Source organism: Danio aesculapii, chromosome 6 (genome assembly GCF_903798145.1).
Source record: "Danio aesculapii chromosome 6, fDanAes4.1, whole genome shotgun sequence".
In the NCBI taxonomy this organism is placed as follows: domain Eukaryota; kingdom Metazoa; phylum Chordata; class Actinopteri; order Cypriniformes; family Danionidae; genus Danio; species Danio aesculapii.
The window spans coordinates 41,904,239-41,924,442 of NC_079440.1; the positions used below are offsets into that span (position 1 = coordinate 41,904,239).

At 34.7% G+C, this 20,204-nt stretch overlaps 1 protein-coding gene across 2 annotated transcripts in view; it reads right to left on the minus strand.

Moving 5' to 3' along the window:
- The window catches only part of dip2bb (disco-interacting protein 2 homolog Bb), a 74,727-nt gene that overhangs the window by 15,374 nt on the left and 39,149 nt on the right, over positions 1 to 20,204 (minus strand). For both annotated transcript variants that reach the window (XM_056460210.1, XM_056460209.1), the window contains 22 exons: positions 18,696 to 18,815; positions 16,715 to 16,912; positions 16,539 to 16,630; positions 14,554 to 14,664; positions 14,318 to 14,441; positions 11,354 to 11,463; positions 11,170 to 11,272; positions 11,026 to 11,090; positions 10,853 to 10,946; positions 10,653 to 10,772; positions 10,431 to 10,545; positions 7,559 to 7,698; positions 6,906 to 7,042; positions 6,109 to 6,189; positions 5,897 to 6,024; positions 5,690 to 5,804; positions 4,379 to 4,580; positions 2,551 to 2,663; positions 2,399 to 2,422; positions 2,209 to 2,289; positions 2,007 to 2,130; positions 5 to 126 (listed from right to left, as the gene is read on the minus strand). In XM_056460210.1, coding sequence (XP_056316185.1) covers positions 5 to 126; positions 2,007 to 2,130; positions 2,209 to 2,289; positions 2,399 to 2,422; positions 2,551 to 2,663; positions 4,379 to 4,580; positions 5,690 to 5,804; positions 5,897 to 6,024; positions 6,109 to 6,189; positions 6,906 to 7,042; positions 7,559 to 7,698; positions 10,431 to 10,545; positions 10,653 to 10,772; positions 10,853 to 10,946; positions 11,026 to 11,090; positions 11,170 to 11,272; positions 11,354 to 11,463; positions 14,318 to 14,441; positions 14,554 to 14,664; positions 16,539 to 16,630; positions 16,715 to 16,912; positions 18,696 to 18,815 — 2,519 coding nt within the window. The remainder of the gene's footprint in view (positions 1 to 4; positions 127 to 2,006; positions 2,131 to 2,208; positions 2,290 to 2,398; positions 2,423 to 2,550; positions 2,664 to 4,378; positions 4,581 to 5,689; positions 5,805 to 5,896; positions 6,025 to 6,108; positions 6,190 to 6,905; positions 7,043 to 7,558; positions 7,699 to 10,430; positions 10,546 to 10,652; positions 10,773 to 10,852; positions 10,947 to 11,025; positions 11,091 to 11,169; positions 11,273 to 11,353; positions 11,464 to 14,317; positions 14,442 to 14,553; positions 14,665 to 16,538; positions 16,631 to 16,714; positions 16,913 to 18,695; positions 18,816 to 20,204) is intronic.

Here is a 20,204-nt window from a genome sequence, read left to right on the forward strand (position 1 = left end):
TTACATCGATGATCATGCGGACGGTGGGCAGAGTGGCAGAGAGGTTCTGTGGGTGTGGAGGCCTCACGGTGACAGGAATACAACCAGCGTACAAACAGCCATAAAATGCTGCGATCAGATCAATACCTGCAGACACAGGGAATTTATATGAAATGCATCATTGGCTGCTTTTATTTGTATCGCTTCAGTTTTTTTTATTTTAATTGTTAAAATGTTTGCGTGCTTAGTATTTAGTATATTTATATTTAGCTTTTTTATTTCATATGTCTCAGTTTAAGTATTTTTAGTACTTTGACCTGTTTGTTTTATTTTTTTAAAGGCAATATTTTAAGCATTTAAGTTTATGCTTGTCATCTAAAAGTCTTAATTTTATTTATTTGAACATTGTCAATGTCAATTTAAAAAATTAAAAATCACATAACACATTTTGTGTGACTTTTTAGTATCATTTAACTTAATTATAAGTGCCGTTTAACAGAGGAAATAATTTTTTAACACATTTTAAACATAATAGTTTTAAACATAATAGTTTAACACAATAGTTTTAATAATGACCTAATTAAGTAACTAAAACAGTTGCCATGATGACAGTACATAATATTTTACAATAATTTTTAAAGAAACTATTATTCAACTTAAAGTGCAATGTAAAAGTTTATCAAGGTTAATTAGGTTTATTAGGCAAGTTATTGGAAAACAGTGGTTGCTCTAAAATAAAAATCTTAAGGGGTCTAATAATATTGACTTTAGCAGATTTATATTAAACTAATAATTCCTAACTTTATTCCAGACAAAGATATAAAACTTTCTCCATAACAAACATTTAATAGAAAATAATGTGAAATAATTCCTTGCTTTGTTAAACATTACATGAGAAATATTTGAAAAAAAAAAATTCTAATTTAACAGAAGGGTTAAAATTGTTGTCTTTGATTGTATATTGTTACACGCTCCAGGAATTTTGTGTATTGTTTACGCTCCTCTCTTGCGCACACGCACACATGTTCTCTCGGTCTCTTTTCTCTCTCTTTCAGTTTCACAGGTTCAACACCCTTCGTATTGCTATTAGCTGTAGGATCAGTCAATCATCATTATCTTCGGTGACGTGGCAGCTTCTGCTGCCAATCTGAGTGGTCGCCAGGTTTTTAAAAAGACGGTGGGGCGCCGGACAGAGGCTTTTGCATTCCTGTTTTGTTCTTTGTTTTAATCTGTCTCCCGTTATTTGTTTTGTTTATTTTCATTAATTTTCTCTTTATTCTTCATTTGAGATTATTTGATATTCTTTGTTTTCCCCAGGGGGATTTGGAGAGGTAGATGTCACGTGACGTACATCCTTACATCACCAAGCGAACCTGTGTATAGACACCCCAGGTTTAGGAGGGAGCGCAGGCTTTGTATTTTTCTGTTTGATTAAGTTTAGAGTAGGTAAGTTAGGGTGTGTAAACGCCGAAGACTTGCATTCGATTATTTTGTTTTCAGTTAGGTAAAAGGATTATACTGAGTTAGTTTGATTTTTGGTTTTGTTACTTTCTTTTCTTTCAGCGCCACTTTTGTCCTCTTACCCTGCGGGGTTTATTGTTTTTTTGGAGTATTTTGTTGTAAATTGTATATAATTTACCTTTTGTGTTATCTGTTGTTATCTATATTATTCTTCTTTATTATTACTATTTTCTGTTTATCTTTGACTTTAGTATAATAAATTTTTCTCTTTTTGGCTGTATTTTGCTTGATGCATGGTTTTTCTCCCATATTACACAAAACTTTTACAATATAAGTGTTATTTAATTCAGTCTCTAGTCTAACATCATAAAGTCGTAACATATATGAAAATTTTTATATGATTTTTTTATTTCTATGAATGATTATTTTTATATGAAATTTATATGAAATAAAAATATATAAAAATATAAAAGTACATAAAATGTCTTTACTCTATATGCACACATTCTCCACATATGAAATGAGAGTACTGTTTATAGTCCTTCTTTATACACGTTGTTATTTACCTGGAGGATACAAAAGCACCACATTCTCTCCGATGTTAATGCCACTTCTTTCCATGAGAGCAGCAGCGATTTTCTCTGCTCTTTTATGAAGCTGCACACATGTAGCTGTACACACCGCCACTCCCTGCAGAGAAAAACAGCACATTATAGGCCAGCATTACAGGTTCAGTTTTTTGCTACTTCTTTTGGTCAATATTTTTACCTTTGCATTCAAAAGCACATAAAGCGTATGGTCAGGATCTGTTTGAGCTCTCCACTGTAAAGCCTCAGTAAGGAACTGATGCTAAAAAAGAAAACACAGACAGGTCATTATGTGAACTGCCCAATAGGTAATATTAAAAAAAGAAAACTAAATTATATCAAGTGACTGTGGCATAATGTTCAGCGCTCACCATCATAGTAGGCCACATGCACAGCTGAATCCACACGGAAGCATTAAAATACCACACAAGGCATTTCAAATAAAAGAAATGGTTTGCATCATTTATATACGTCCTGCTATACAGGTGCATATACATACATATACATATACAGATGTGTTTACCTTCCTGACCAGGTCCTGGTCCTCGATGAGTCCCAGATCTCTGCCTGCAGCCTGTGCTATTCTTTTCCCAGCAACCAAATTACCCACCATGATGGACGCAGGCCCGACTCCCACTATAAAGCACACAAAACATCACATTAGCGTTAGATTTTCACTTCCCGATTTTAGGGTTACATCACCTCCAAGATCTTCATTAAAGCCCAGCATACACACTAGGGTTGAACCATTTGATAAATTGTCTACTTGCAAATTTTGTGAACAATATGACATTTGAGATTTAATATGCAATGTCTAAAAACTCTTTATCTTCTGCAGTATTTAATAAATACAAACAATAATTTATTCATTAAATGGTATTACCAACAGAAAATTTGTGTTTTTGTAATTAATAACTACATTCCTAAAATAACTACTGTATTTCACACTTGGCCAGATAAAAAAAAAAAATCACAACTGAGCAATTCCATGCAAACGTCAACCTTGCCATGAAAACAAAAGTTCACCAAAATAGCGAAACCATTTCTAAGTTTTTTTGTGAGGGCTTGTAATCTGCAGGGTGGGCCATTTATTTGGATATACCTTAATAAAATGGGAATGGTTGGTGATATTAAAGTTCTGTTTGTGGCACATTAGAATATGTGAGGGGGCAAACTTTTCAAGATGGGTGGTGACCATGGTGGCCATTTCCAACTTTTGTTTTTTCAATAGGAAGAGGGTCATGTGACATATTAAACTTATTGGGAATTTCACAAGAAAAACAATGGTGTGCTTGGTTTTAATGTAACTTTATTCTTTCATGAGCCCTCTCACATATACTAATGTGCCACAAACAGGACGTTAATAGCACCAACCATTCCAATTTTATTAAGGTGCATCAATATAAATGGCCCACCCTGTACAGTACTGTACAATCATTCCTCTGTCAATGTTTTCAAACAATTATATTTAATTTACCAAAGTCACATAAGTGCCAATTTCACATGTCACATCCATAATGGAGAGGTGTCACATCCATAATGACGCATATACCCCATAAATGCAAAAATGTAAAATAACCATCCTTTTGATTAGCGTTATTTCTTTTGGGTTGTGCAGTTTATTTCACAGAATTTCTACGAAGTATGTTGTATACTGCAGACTTTTTTGGTCACATTCATAATGCATGTTTATTTTTCTCATTTAAAATATAAAGTATGTTTACAGATTGATATTTTTCTGATCATAACTCTGTGGTTTGCTGCAGAGTGTGATGCGGCTGGGATGAGAATCAGCACCTCCAAGTCCAAGGCCAAGGGGTTCCACTGAAAAAAGGTGGTTTGCCATCTCCAGGTTGGAGGAAAGTCCTTACCCCAGGAGAAGAAATTTCAATTATCTTGGGGTTTTGTTCATGTGCGAGAGAAGGATCTTTTCACAGTGTCACAAACACAGTGTGCACTATGTGACAAAAACTAACCAATCAGCTTCATGCTTTGTATGCATTACTCACATTTCAGTTATTTCATACATATTTTGGTAATAAGACAAATTCAGAGCCCCCTGTGCCGCATAATTGTTTTCTCTACAGATAAAACTTGTATCAGAGCTATAGCAAGGGTTTGTCAGTGCTGGTTCCTCAGAGAATGCAGCTGATGGTTGCTTAGCAATGCCACAGAAGCACTGAAATTGGTAGAGGCAACATGCTTCACATTTTCCATAGGCTTTAGATGCAATATGTGCACAGCACCTCATGCTAATGTCAGATATGATTAACAAAAGACATTGTTACTTTACATCAGTAATAATGCATTTCAGCAATTATTTTGTGTGTAAAAGGGTTTAAAAAACAGACCTGGTTGTTTCTGACGTGGTTTGGGCATGTTGGTGACGCAGGTGTGTGGACACATGAGGATGTTGCAGGGGTGCAGCGCCCCCTCCAGAAAAAGCTGCTTGGTGTCTGAGATGTGAATGCCACCCAGGGGAGTTTTGGGCAGAGTGTTTGCAGGAACCAGTGCTAGACAGTACAGACCCACCTGATGAATACTGTCAATTGCCTGAGAAACAAGACACAAACCAACAAAATATTAATCACACATAAAGGATAAAATGTTTTATGACTGTTTTTTTTGTATTGTGATGCAATACTTAGAGAAACAGAATGTTAAATGAGGAAACAGTGGGCGTGGCTTGTTTTATTCCACTGCGAGCTGATTGGATGTAGTAAAGTAGGCATTTCATTCAGAAAGATCGGAAAAGGGTTACAGGAGAGTTATTACAACCTAACAGACTCCTCCTCATCACCATTTCTGTTTGTTGTCAAAACTGACAGTTGGAGGGGCGTGGTTAAGTATGTTAACCACTCCCAGTACCTCAGACAGATGGAATCAGAGAATTTAACTGGAAACAAACAGGAAGTGCATTTTCAGATTTTAATTTTAGATTACAAGGGCAAACTATTTTTATTTCTTAATGACATTCACAGATAAATTGTTCACCACAAAACTAGCAATTTGAGCTAACAAAATCAAAATTATTAGTTTTGATTTCATGTATACTTTTAACTGAAAAATGAAAAAAGTTGTTTATGTTTGTGCGCATTTCATGTAAACAGAATATGTCACTATTTGGACTTACTTGGTACAAATAACCACCTTTATTTAACCATGGAATTCACTGACTGCTTTAACATAAACAAACATGTCCAGATACGAATAATATATGAGTAATACGAATTTGATCAAATGCAAAAAATTTGGTCAAAATTCGATCAAATGCATTAACCTATTGATCAGTGCTATTTTAGTATTAGTTATATTATATGCTATAGTATTTATCAGTCAAACATTTTGAATTATATATTTATCTATTTGTATTTTTTTAGCTTTATATTTTAATTGTATTTAGTTACAAATTTTTGATTAGTTTATTTTCAGTCCTTTATTTATATTTCATTCTAGTTTTATTTCAATTTAATGGAACTGAAGTTTAGCTAACAGCAAAAACATTCATCAAGACATCATATAATTAGTTTAAAATAAAATCCTAAATGCTAAAATTATTATTGGCAGAATGTGAACAGCTTGTATAAATAAAAGTAAAAAATGGGCTTCCCTGATTTCCCTTGAGCATACAGAGGCATTGAATCTCATTTAGTTTCTTGTACCTGCAAAACCCGACTCATCCATTGAAAACTGTCTTCTTCACTGGCATCAGGCCTCTGCTCTGCTACGATTACTATCCTCTCATCAAAGAACACAGTCACCGAGAACACAGCAATCCTACAAAACGCATACACTTCAGATTAAAGTCTGACTCTCATTCAAATAAATAAGACTACATTGTTCTATCTGTATCCACAGGGGACCCTCACCTGCCTCTGTACACAGTTTTGACAGGTTCCACCGCTAGCGCTGTTGCTACTAGATCATCAGCATTGTGACGACGACCACTGACCATCAGCAGGCCCTCGTTCTTACCCACCACAAAAATCAGACTACCCTATAGAAGAAAAAGAGAGAATTTGTTTATTAACACGTGAAAAATGGCACTGACTCTCTCGTTTTACTTTTTTAAAACTCCTACCGGTCCAACAAATCCCAGTAATCCTGACCGTACAAATGGGATTTCTCCAATAGGAGCTCCACTAGCATTGACAGGGATTACCTGCAGGATTCAAAACAAGGCAAGATCAAGTATTGTTGGATAATATATACATATATATACATATATATATATATATATATATATATATATATATATATATATATATATATATATATATATACACATGTATATATATATATAAATATATATATACACATGCACACACACACAGTAAACCCTAATGTTGTCTTTACTTAAACAATTAAGTAAAGTGAAGGAACATAACTGATCCTATCACCATACATATTACGTAAAATCATAATTAATCCTTTGAAAAAAATAAATAATTTTCACAAATGTAGTCTTGACTGTAAAATTCTAATTTGTGCAACTTGTATATCTTGTATAAGAAAAGAAATGGCTTCAGGTATAATATTCATCATAATGTGAATAAATGGTTAATTATTTTTTGTTTAAAATTAATTTTAACAATTTTCATAGTATGTTATTACACACACGCATGCATATATACACATATACACACACACATACATACATATATATATACAGTTGAAGTCAGAATTATTAGCCCCCCTGAATTATTAGCCCCTCTGTTTAATTTTTTTCCCCAATTTCTGTTGAACGGAGAGAAGATTTTTCAACACGTTTCTAAAAATAATAGTTTTAATAACTCATTTGTAATAACTGATTTATTTTATCTTTGTCATGATGACAGTAAATAATATTTGACTAGATATTTGTAAAAAACAGCTTACCTCAAAGGTGTTTTTAGTAACTCCTGACAGGCCATAATACATGTTTCCACCAGCGCGAGAGTTTACCACAATCTCTCCAATCTCATCCGTCTTGCACAGCATAGGCGGCCCATCGGGTTTCACAATGCACATCAATGCTAAAACACACATAAACTGATGTCAAACATTTACATATGACAAACTTGCCTGATCCGGAAGACAACAACAACACAACAATGAAGATTAACATTATATTTACATTTATGGATTTGGATGATGCTTTTATACAAATATTACTACTTGAGCTACAGAAAGCTTGTCTACCCTCTGAATATCCAAACTTCCATAATACATAATAAGTGAAAAGATAATGTGAGCCTTATAGTACATCTAAAAATTCCACTGGACTCAGTACTAAAATGTATGACTACTATAGAACTATAATATTATCATTTAAAGGTGCACACAACAATTATAGCAATAACAGCACAGAATGAAATATAAAAATGTGGACCAATCAGAATTCGGAATGCTTTATCTTGAGCACTTAAAATGGTAAGTGACATAACAGTAGCGTGTGACAAATAGAAGATTATTATGCATTGGGGTGGACATTAGTTGTCTTTACAGTAATCTTTAAAGTTATTCTTGATGTGAACAGGTCAAACCCACACCTCCAGGCATGACATGTCCCACATCCTGGACGGTGAGAGCCGAGTTCTTATCTTCAGTGTTGACTCTGATGACCCCGTGACTCAGGCCAGTCATGGACAAGACGGCTCTCGCCGGAAGAGGAGCACCAGAAATACCAGGCCTGGAGAAACACCTCAGAGTTAGGAAACACATACTAGGGCTGCACAATATTGGTAGAAACTCACATTGCAATGTTTTTTTGTCTGTGATGTATATTGTGATATATTTATAATTTCAAAAGAGGACTTGTAACACTATTTGGAAATCATAAGTTTAGATTGAGATAAAATATAATAAATAAAATATAATAAAGAAGCATATAAAAACAAAGATGCAAATGAAATAAATTGTGTTTTTTGGTTTTCTGGGGAAGCTAACAGTATTGAGGCACAAAAATTCAGTTATGTTTAAAATAACACCTTATAGTCTTATATATAAATAAATTAATCTTTGTTAAAGCTTCAACTTTCTAACTTCTTGGTTTAAATTCGCTTGAAACCTCATACAGTCACAGGTCTTTAGAAACACTTCCAAATGAAAACCATTCACTGTATTACGGTAAAACTTTGTGCAAACTCCACAAATCACGTTCTGAACTGTGGTGGCTGGTTATTGTAATCACAACTTGACATTGCAGACCTTGCAATGTGACTATGGCAGATTCACACATTGCGATATCGATGCTGAAACGATATATTGTGCAGTCCTCCTATTATTATAATAATATAGCACTATACTGCCAAAGGTCCTTCTGTCCGTAAAAATTTACCATTGTAGTACTATTACTATTGTTTTGATATGGATTTTAAAAAAACACTGTATGATGTAACCATTTACACAACATAATGATTAAAGTCTAGCAATGATTATTTTTGGCTATCAACTATGATGCTGAGGAGACCCGGGACACAACATTCACCCATGACAGCAACCCATTATCAGAGTCATCAGCACTCAAGGTATTTAGTACCTCTAATACCTGTTTGGGATCCATAAATTGCCTTCTTTTATCCATTGTGACTAAAGCTTACCTTATATGAATGTATATATATAATTATAGTTAATGTATTTGACAATACACAGTTGAAATAATTCAAATAATTTAAATAGCTAAATAGGTTCATTAGGCAAGTTAAGGTAATTAGGCAAATCATTACATAACCGTTTTTGGTTTGTTTTGTAGACAATCGAAAACAAATATTGCTTAAAGGGCTAATAATATTGACCCTAAAATAGTTTAAAAAAAATTAAAACAGCTTTTATTTTAGATGAAATAAAACAAATAAGACTTTCCCCAGAAGAAAAAGTATTATCAGACATACTGTGAAAATTTCCTTGCTCTGTTAAACATCATTTGGGAAATATTTGTAAAAGAAAAAAACTCACAGGATGGCTGATCACTTTGACTTAAACTGTATGTACAAATTTGAAATTATAATGAAGCAATAAAAAATATAATTAATCTGCAGTTTTGCAATATTTTGAAATATATGCTGCATAAATGACATTTTATATATGTGAAACCCAATCATGAACTTGTACAGTACGTCATATTTAATATATTGCCATTTATAGAACAGTTCTGTTTGGTTCTTGGTTCTTTAGTTCTGATTGGCTGACAGTCGTGCAATATTCTGCCAGTAACAGCACTCGTCCAGCCTCTTCACCCTTCATCCTTGTGTATTACTCCACCCACATACAGCAACAAGCAGAGGACACTCTGCAGTTTGACAAATATTGCTGCTGTTGGACAACATAATGTACTTTTGAGACTTTTTTTAGTCCAGTCCAGAATGTAGTTGTTTAGATTGTAACTACGCAGTTCATTAATAAGGACAGTGCCTATTTTAAACTATTTATAATTTCTGAGAGACAGCGGCCATTAGCCTGTCTTTGAGCAAAGACGGTTGACGATGTTCATCCACAAGATGGTGACAGAGACTGCATAATAAGCCCTAAGAGAAAACCAGTGTATTTTCAAACTACAGCTGATCAAATCATTATTAAACTGGTAAATTACTTTCTAAGTCAATCTCTTTCTTTTGTATGTTGTATTGCTGTATTTATACCATAATAATATTGTGATCTCCTGATTGCAACAGAGAAATACAGGCAGATATCTCTGTAGACTGATGGCATTTCATGTAGTTCAGCCTTATAATCTTAAAATGTCAGCAAAATCCCCTATTTTGTCAACACATTATGCTAGAGAATCATTCAAATACCAGCTCTAAAGTGACATTGGTGAATTAGTAACAGCTTCTGTTCTGATGTCAGCTGCAGATGTGAAGTATTGGCGGAAGAAAGTAGTTCCTCTTATAAAAGGGTTTTGAGACTCTCCGTGCTTGATTTTCTTTTTAATACACACGATTAGGCCATTGAACTGTTGTATAAACGCAATATCACACGAGTAGCAGTGCGATGGAGCTGTATATCTGTATATAAGGCAACGCACGCCTCCCACCAGTGCCGATATAAAGCCACATTGCACTCCTACTCGTGTGATATTGCTCACATATCATATTTCTATATGGAGGTGGGTAAAGTGCACTGACTAGTAACATTTAACAACAAATCATGAGCATAGTGAAAATAGCAGAGCAAACAAAGGCTCATTATACAGGTGCTGGCACTTATAGGTGAAACTGCCCTATTTTTAATAGGGTTTTATGTACATTTTTAAAACTGGTAGCTGTACATAACTAAAACACAATTTTAGTAAACACCAGTGACTGAGAGATTAAGATATTTTATTGAAAATCTATTATGCATATTTAGAGAGAAAGCTGTGTGTATATTTGACTCCATGATAGTTTCAGTGTTAAAAATGCAGTTGATCTAAAAATGCTATACCTGCGAATGGCGACGGTCATGGCCTCAGGTGACGTAGCACACGGACAGATGACCTCTGGCTTCAAACCGTGAGCCTGGAATACGTTCAAAAATGCATCACATGATGAAACCGACCCTAAATCCGAAAGAGAAGAGGATAAAAGGAGATTAAAAAGAGTGCCGACCTTGAATATGAACATTAAATAGCCACATCTCTACAGGAAGCCGGTTAGCATAACTCACAAGGATTGGCGCCGTCAGCGACAATTAGCATACGCAGAGAGGCTAGACTGGTGTCTCTCTGATCTCTGTGCGCCATCATCGCCCAATGCAGGTCACGGCATTTCACCAGGGCCACCCGTGCTGTAAGACCACAGACGTTTGTGAAATCAAAGCAAATGGGTCTAGAGGACTGATAGTCATTTAATTTTGTCTGTCTGAACCTTTATGTATATGAACCCGCTGAACCCAGGACAATGGACAGGCCTTCATTACTGCATATGGAACACTGATGGTGTGGATTCGGTTCATCACACTCTGAAACACACATACACAGCTGCTTTTAGGTGAATTCTGTATTACCAGTGATGACATATACACATTTATTTCCTCCCACCGTGAGAACTCCATGCCACAATCCCATGTCCTTCTTAAAGTCCAAAACATTCACCAGCGTCTCACCTGCATGCAGAACAATTTCATTACATCTCCAATTAAGCAGTGCATGAAGCAAGCTGACAACTGCAACAGCATCACTCACCCTCACAGTAGTTACAGGCCTGACTGAGCGCCTGGCAGTGTGTTAGCATGGCCACTTTGGAAACTGCCACCCCCATCACTGTGCCCTCCTTACTGGCCTTATACTGTATGAGAGAACCACAGGAAGTGGTTTACATGCATTGAACACACATAAACACATTCAGACACATGAAACGTGTTCTTACTTCAATATATGCCGTGTCTGTGTTGGCTGTTGGGATGTGAGGCTGCCAGTCTTTCGAAGGCTTTGTGAGGTATTTGGAGTCGGTCACCACCCATTTTAATCTGGGCCAACCTATGAGAAACACAATTAGTTTAAATCTGCAAGCAGCACAGAATGTGCCCTCGCACATGTGGTGAACTTGAGATATCAACAAATTAATGGGAAATATATATTAAATTGGGTAAACAGAGAAATATGTTAGTGATTCATTTGTGCCACACTTCTTTCTGCCAGCAGGTGGTGCTATGACTGTAAATGAGTATTGATATATAGATGTCTCCAGATCAGGGCTATTTCTCAATATGTGTTCTTCAGCGATCTAGCGTCCTCGTGTAACGTCATCATCATCCGCCAAAGTTCACTTCCAATACTCAAGAGCACAAGAACGGAGGACATGTGAAAGTTCCTGAATGTGTTCTTGGTATCATGGACGCATGGATGCAGACTTGAGCACCGAACTCGCTCTAGAAGCCCCAGAAGTCATTGCGACTGGATGTGGGAAGCGCAGCATTTTATTTAGATTTATTATTAAAGTTCAAAGATATCACTTATTTATCTCAGGAGTTTCCCTAAATGAAACGGTGAAAGTAAACATTACCATGGACATCTTAATAAAGGGTGTTTATTTGCTGAAATCGTATTAAAATCGTATATTTGTAAGGTCTTTATGCATAGTATATATTGTAAGGACAAAAACAATAGATTGTGGTATGAATGCTGTAATGTTTAAATAAATTTCCATTAAAAACGTGAGCTGGTCATGTGACCATCAGGAAGAACGCAGCATCTCATTTCTCACAGGATGCGTTCTCTGTTCTCGCGGTCTCCCGAGTTCGTTCTTCCCAGGTGACCTGGCAAGACCGGTCTTCTCAAGAACTCAAGTCCCTTCTCTGCGTTATTGGAATTGAGAAACAGCCCAGGAACTTCTACAAACATGAAAAATCTACCTGATTGGCCATAATGTTGTTATTGACATTATTATTATTACTATTATTATAAAACTCGATATATTATCTCACCAGCAGGTGGCGCTATGATTGTAACTGAATATCCAGATGTCTTCAGGAAGTTTGTAACAGATTGGACATTGGCTGCGTTTGAAACCGCATACTTCCATACTATACAGTATGCTAAAATCAGTATGCGAGCTATGTCCAAATTCATAGAATTCGAAAATCAGTTAGCGAGAAGTGCCCGGATGACCTACTACTTCCGGCAAGATTCTGAAGTGTGCATCCCATGCATGCTGAGCTATCCCATGATGCCCCGTGAGAGAATTCATGAATGGGAGTAAAGCGACGCAACCGACGCCGATAGGTCATGTGACCATGACAAAATGGCGGATGTAGTACGTCTGAATTTCATTCATACTTCTTACATTCATACTGCATAGATCGTACTTTTTTAACGGCCAAGTAGTATGTTTAAATTCAAATGCACATAACTGAGTAGTAGGCGGTTTCGGACGCAGCCATTGTTTTTTAGCGTACAACATGATATTTCCTGTTGCCAGCAGGTGGTGCTATTACTGTAAATCAGGGTTTCTGCAGGTTTCACCAAGTCAAATTTAAGACTTTTTAAGACCTTTTTATTTCCATGAAGAATGAAATTTTAGACGTATTCAGGGCTAAACACAATTTTTTTTTAAATGGACCAGCAGAAAAAAATGTACTTGCTCTATCAAAAAACTAATTCTACTAATTGGTTATTTCTTAGCCATATTAAATAATTTTTTTATTAACATATTAAATAAATTCAACTTAACTTTAAAAAAACTTTAAATCAATTAAAAGTGTATGCACAACAGACTGTTATAATTTTAGTTATAAATATAGTTTTCTAAAAGTTTTATTGAGATGTATTGTTGGGGACTGGATGTGTTTTGGATCGATTGGGTAGCTTTACGTGAACAATGGAAAATTAAGATCCATTTAAAATTATTTAAGACCTACAAGACAATATTTCGCTGAATTTAAGACTTTTTAAGGACTAAAATTTGGTTTTTGAAATATAAGACATTTTAAGACTTTTTAAAGCCCCGTGGACACCCTGGTAAATGAATATTGGCATGTGTGTTCAAAGTTTTTTTTTTTCTTCACTTTCGCCAATTAGTAAAGTTTTTTTCCCTCTCCGCTGTTGCCACTGGCTTGCATGGTTCGGGATCTGTAGAGCTGCGCATTGTTGGATTTGCTCTTCAGTGTTTGGACTCACAGTAGTGATTTTTAAACCACACTGAACCGAGCTAAACTGAACTGAACTTAAACACTAAAAAGCTGAACTACACTGTTCCTATTTACTATGACCTTTTATGTGAAGCTGCTTTGACACAATCTACATTGTAAAAGCGCTATACAAATAAAGGTGAATTGAATTGAAAAAAGATTAAATGTGTTAAACTTGGGGCAGATCAGACTACATTACAACTAAGTCCTCTTTCATAGTAAACCATTTAAATTTTATCAGACCGTCATGGACATTCCCAATTTAATATCGCAAAAGAGTTGATGCCAAAATTATTGGCCCTCCTGTGACTTATTTCCCAAAAGATGTTTAACAGAGCATGAAATATTATGAACTGTCAATCAGGTATTAAAATTAGTTATTAAAACTATTTAGAAATGTGTTGAAAAATTTAATTTCTTTCCGTTAAACAGAAATTAGGGAAAAAAAATCCAGGGGGGCTAATAATTCAGGAGGGCTAATAATTCTGAATTCAGCTGTATATCACTGACTAAACTTGGTATTAATTCTGATTTTAACTTTTAGGAGGTTTTCAATTTTGGTCCAAGAGACATTTTTGTAGGCATTGGAATGATTATTGAGTCTACCCAATTTTATGTGTACATAAAACATAAAACCCAACATAAAATTACAAACACTGACTGGCGTTTGAGAGGTAATGAATCAGTACTTTGAAGTCTCTGACCTTTAAACTGCAGTATTTCTCCAGTGGGGGTTTTTGGTAAACCCTTCAAGCAGATTTCACTGGTCAAAGCCAGACCCACACCACAGCTGCCCAACAAAAAGCCAACTTGGCTGCTCCCAGCATCCTGTAAAAACACACGAAAATGGTTTCATCACAACGCCAAGTCCAATATCATATTTGGCACTGTATTGACATTGAAAGCTACATTTTATGTATGTTCATCAAATGTGTGGTACCTTCCGGGACAGTGGAACCTCAATGGGGACAGGAATAACTTCAGCCAATAAACAACCATAAAACGCAACCCAAAACATAGCGGGGTCACTGTTAGGATACACCAGCGCCACCTGGATCAAAAACAAAACCATATTTGCAAATGATTAAAAGAAAATGCCAGGATTTCATTTTAAAAGCATTGCTTTAATCAATATATACAGCAATGTGCAGTAAATGACAGTGCTTTTATTGAGTAAAACTTTCATTCTACAGCATTTATTACTCTGTAACATCAATGTTAGTTAATAAATGTTTATGTTCATGATAATAAAATGTTCATAGAGAGTAATATTAATTAATAAAGATTAATAAATGTTGTAAAAGTATTCTTAATTAGTTTGTGGTAGTTAATGTACTGTATTTGTTTATTGTTAGCAAATAAAACCTGAAATGAAATGAAATGTCACCACTAAATCTGATGAAAAACTAAATAAAAAATGTTTGTTGCATTAGTAACTAAAAAATTGAAAAAGTAATAAAACTGCTAAAATTAAATTAAAAATAAGGCTGATTAAAATAACATTAAAAAGTATTAAAATGACCAAACACATACAGCAGCATACATACATAAAAGTCCAAATAAAATGAAGATCAAAAACATAGAAATAAAAGCCAATTTACAATATTAATGACTACTTTAATTAGAACTGCACAATATATTAGCCCCTTTAACACATACAGACCTTTCCGGAAAATTACAGTCAACTTTCTCAAAAGGTGTCATGTACGAACAGGCCCTTTTTGAAAAGGCCGGTAAATTCGTTTCAGCAATTTTCTGGAAAGAGATGTTGTAACATTAAAGGTAATTTGCCGGAATGCTGCGCTGCGTGAACGCAGAAGGAAAATTTCCAGAAACAAAGTTCACGTTTAGAATGCGCTCACGTAAGACATCTAATCCAGCCAATCAGAAAATTCAGCCGCATTCACATCCACGCTGTTTACGAAAATAAAAGCTTTTGAATATTTTTCCAGACACATTTAGCTGCTAGATGTTAGTCAGATAACGTTTCTATGTTCCTTCTCAATGCCAACTGTGTAAACAAATTATCGATAAAATGCTGAGGATAGACCGCTGTTTGTTTACCTTCAAACTCTGCTTGAGTTGCTTGACACGTGTGCACGTGAAGCAGCCGGTGAGCGCCAGCACACACAAATATTATTTACCATCAACCATCCACAAAAGCCAGACCCTTTCTTTGTTTACAAATTCAAGCGCAGTTGTTTAGAGGTCATTTCTGGTTAATGATGTACCATTTTTTTGGAATGGGTGTGTGAATGGTCTTTTCTGGAAAACTTCTGAAATGTTCTTGCCTGTGTGAACAGCACTTTTTTGAATTTACGGGTAAAGTCGTTCCAGAAATTCTCTGGATATTTACCAGTATCACTGTGTGAAAGGGGCTATTGTTTCAGCATCGATATTAGAATGTGATCATTCACACAGTATACACAGTCACATTATGAGTATACGCAATGATTATGAGTGTTTTTTGAGGCCTATGACTGTTTTAAAAGCATTCAGGCATTTGTAACTTTGACAAATTAAAAACAATAAATTTTATTGAACTGTTTATAAAACAAAGACTATGCAGCATTAATTCACATGTGTATATTCAATTACTGTATATCTGAATTTTATTTATAAAAAAAAAAACAATAAAACGCTATTTATTTAATTAGTTTCTTTTTCTTTACTGAATTTGTATTTGCTTGTAAATTCTCTCTTATATTTTATGCATATGCACTCCCCTACAGAATCATCCCAATCTAAAATGATATAAAAAATATTGTGCAGCCCTAACTTCAATAGTACACATACTGTACATAACAAGTGCGTACAAAATAACTCTGGTTAAAGTACTAAAATGACTAAACCAATTACACAACAGCAAAACATCGTCATGTAATAATCTGAACCTGAGTTGTAGATTTTTTTGTTTGTTTTTACCCGGTCTCCTGGTTTGAGGATCTGTTCATTTTTGGTGCCTAGTTTGTTGAGGAGTGTGTAGGCCAGCTTTACACTGCGACTCCACAGTTTCCCTGTCAATCACACAAAATCACTCAGCTGTAAAACCAATGCCGGCATCTGCATTCAATCAGCATAAGTGTTTTGCTCCTTCTTACCAAACGTGAGTGTATAGAGTGGTTTTCCAGTAATGTCCAGAGCGGTGAGAGCAGGACTCTTGCCCTGTGTGGCTCCCCATCGCGCTAATGCTGCCTGGAGGGCAGGAGGCCAGTTACTGACCACACCCAGTGGCTCACCCTTCACCGGGATGATCTGACGGCCTTCGGGCCTCGGCGTGTTCGGATCTGCCCGAGGAACTGAACAGGACAAACAAATGGGTCAATGCTATTGCAGCCAGGCTAACAAACTTGTTATTATTTTTTTTACATTTTATTAGTTTATTAAAATAAATCCCCACTGAACTGCTGCAGGTAATAAGTTACATAATAAAATACTTATTATAATAATAAAATTGTATAATAATATTAGTATTATAGTATAAATTATTAAAATTAAATCCATAACTGTAATTATTTTTAAAAGTGTAAAAGTTCTTACTGTAAAAGTCATAATAATTTAACTACTAATACTGCAACTACTGCATAAACACCACAATAAAACTATTTAAACTGTAAAATTCATAAAGAAAATGCATATAGTAATAAAATTGTATAATAATAATAATGTTATTGTTGAATTAAATTATTAAAATCAACTATTTTGAAAAAAGGTTCTGTAAAATTCATAATAATACAACTACTAATTCTACCTCTACTATGACTACTAAAATTAATTATTAATATTTTATCAAATTACACAGTTTATATGCATAAATATCACAATAATACATTTGAATTGTAAAATTCATAAAAATATAAACAAATGCTTATAATAATAAAATTGCATAATAATAGAGACATGGTAGCGCAGTGGTTAGCGCTGTCGCCTTACAACAAGAAGGCCCAGCTGGGTCAGTTGGTATTTCTTTGTGTAGTTTGCACGTTCTCCCCGTGTTTGCGTGGGTTTCCTCTGGGTGCTCAGGTTTCCCCCACAGTCCAAAGACATGCGCTATAAGTGAATTGGATGAACTAAATTGGCTGTAGCGCGTGTGTGTGTGTGTTTGTGTGTGAATGCAAGGGTGTATGAGTGTTTCCCAGTGATGGGTTGCAGCTGGAAGGGCATCCGCTGCGTAAAACATATGCTGGATAAGTTGGCGGTTCATTCCGCTGTGGCGACCCCTGATTAATAAAGGGACTAAGCCAAAAAGAAAATGAATAAATGAATAATAATCTTTTATATATATATATATATATATATATATATATATATATATATATATATATATATATATATATATATATATATATATATGTGTGTGTATATTATATAATATTTAATATATAAAATTAAATCAATAACTGAATTTATTTTGAAAAATGTAAAAGTTATTAATGTAAAATTCATAAAACATAAATGCACATAATAATAAAATTGTAAAATAATATTGTTATTATTGATTAAATGATTAAAATCAACTCTTTTGAAAAAAGTTCCTAATGTAAAATTCATAAAAATATAACTACTAATACTACCCCTACTATGACTACTAAAACTAATTATTAATATTTTATCAAATTAATAAATAAATATCACAATCATAAATTTAAATAAAATTCATAAAATTAAATAAATAAATAAATAAATAAATAAATAAATAAATAAAAGTACAAAATAATAATAATTATTATTATTTTTATTAGTATTATTATTATTATCATCATCATCATTACTATTATTATTAACTTTGTATAAAAGTATGATTATTATTTTATAAACTCCAAAAATTAATATTTGTGGTGTGCTTTTAAGTGTTTAACCACAAAGCTTTTATTTTGGAAGAATACTGCAGGGCAACTTCTCTTTTAAAATACTGGTGTTTTGCGGATTTTTAAACCATTTTCGTTATAAACATTTTAAATGCACATTCTATGCTCTCTGGGTATTACTAGAATAAAAAAAGATGCATTTGTCACACAATGATTGTGAAATTTTAGGCACTGACCGCAATTCTTAGCATTCTTTCAGTGCTGATAGACATACCTTCCACAATCTCTTCTTGGTCATCCATGAAGAACTCGCTGAGCGGTGGCCGTTTCGGTCGTTTGAGTGTGTTTAGCAGCTGCTGGATCTTGGTGGACACGCGACTGGACACTGGAACACCTACACCAGCATCGGGGTCAGGCAGGGTGGGATGAGACAGACGAACAAACACACACTCACACACACACTCTCTTTCAACTGACCTGGGAGTTCATAAATCATCACTAGAGCAGATGTATGAATGTATAATAATGTTTCAAACTCTCCTACAGTGGTATTTACCAGTCCTGGTCCAAAGATGGAGATAAAATTAAACAAAAAAATGACATATACTCAACATGTCAAATGTCAGTAAGATTTCTCTTAAAGCAAAGATTTATGAAATTGTGATGGTAAAGACTTTTACAAACCCAGGCTCATTCTGATTACTTACCGCTATATACATTTCTGAAGATCGCCAAATACGTCCCAGGAGCTATGCTTTTTACTGTTTTTTTTTTTTTCGCGAATCCACCAAAGGGCCGCTTTGTATGCTTTTTAAGATCTCAAATTTATTTCGCAAGTGCCATTCACGCCTGCTGCTCTTATGTAAATCCACCAGAGGCCGCTGTGACTGACTGACTAACTGAACAATCGACTGACACACCCTACTCCTTCCCTAAACCCAATCAATAGTGTTTTCAAAAGCACCCATTGGCCCACCCACCCGTTTTGGCCCGTTTTCAAAAGCAATTCAGAAAAAAGAAAAGCCCTCGTAGCAGCCTGATTTTTACCACTTTTTCAGATTGTACCACATTCTCGCCCTGTTATTTACTTGTATAGTTAATTTTTTGGCTATTGTTTTTGTCTTACCTGCTTTCTGGAACCTCGAACCCTGTAATTGTGGTCAACTCCGCTCTGCCTCTTAAGTCCGAAAAGAAACAGCATCATACAACACCGTAGAGTTCGTTTTAAAGACAAAATGCAACCATAACTTCCTCTGGCTACATAATTCGCGATCTCCAGAAATGTATATAGGGCTATGTTTTCAGAATGAGCCTATGCTGACTTTTACAGCAATACAAACATCTATTGTTAATAAAATATGCTGTTATTAAACTTTTTATTCATCAAAGATTATGAAAAAAATCTGTATGTAATTATATTGGTTTGAAAAGTGTGATCATTTTTTATTTGTTTTCAGCAGTTTTCAGAATGATAATAATAGTAATAGTAGTAATAGTGATAATAAGACCCAATCCCAATTCTATTTTTGTACCCCTACCCCTTCCCCTTGAAACAGAGTGTGAAAGTGAAGGGTTTCAAAATTTATCCCTAAGAAACGGGACACCACTACAGCACCTACACACGTCATCATATGTCATTGCAATCTCTTGCTTCATATGAGATCAACAATCACGACTGCTGTAATTATTCCAGTTGTGTTATTTTTTGGTATTGATCTTCAGGAAATCACTGAATGGCATATATTATGTTATCATTATGATCTAATGTGGTAAAAAGATCGTA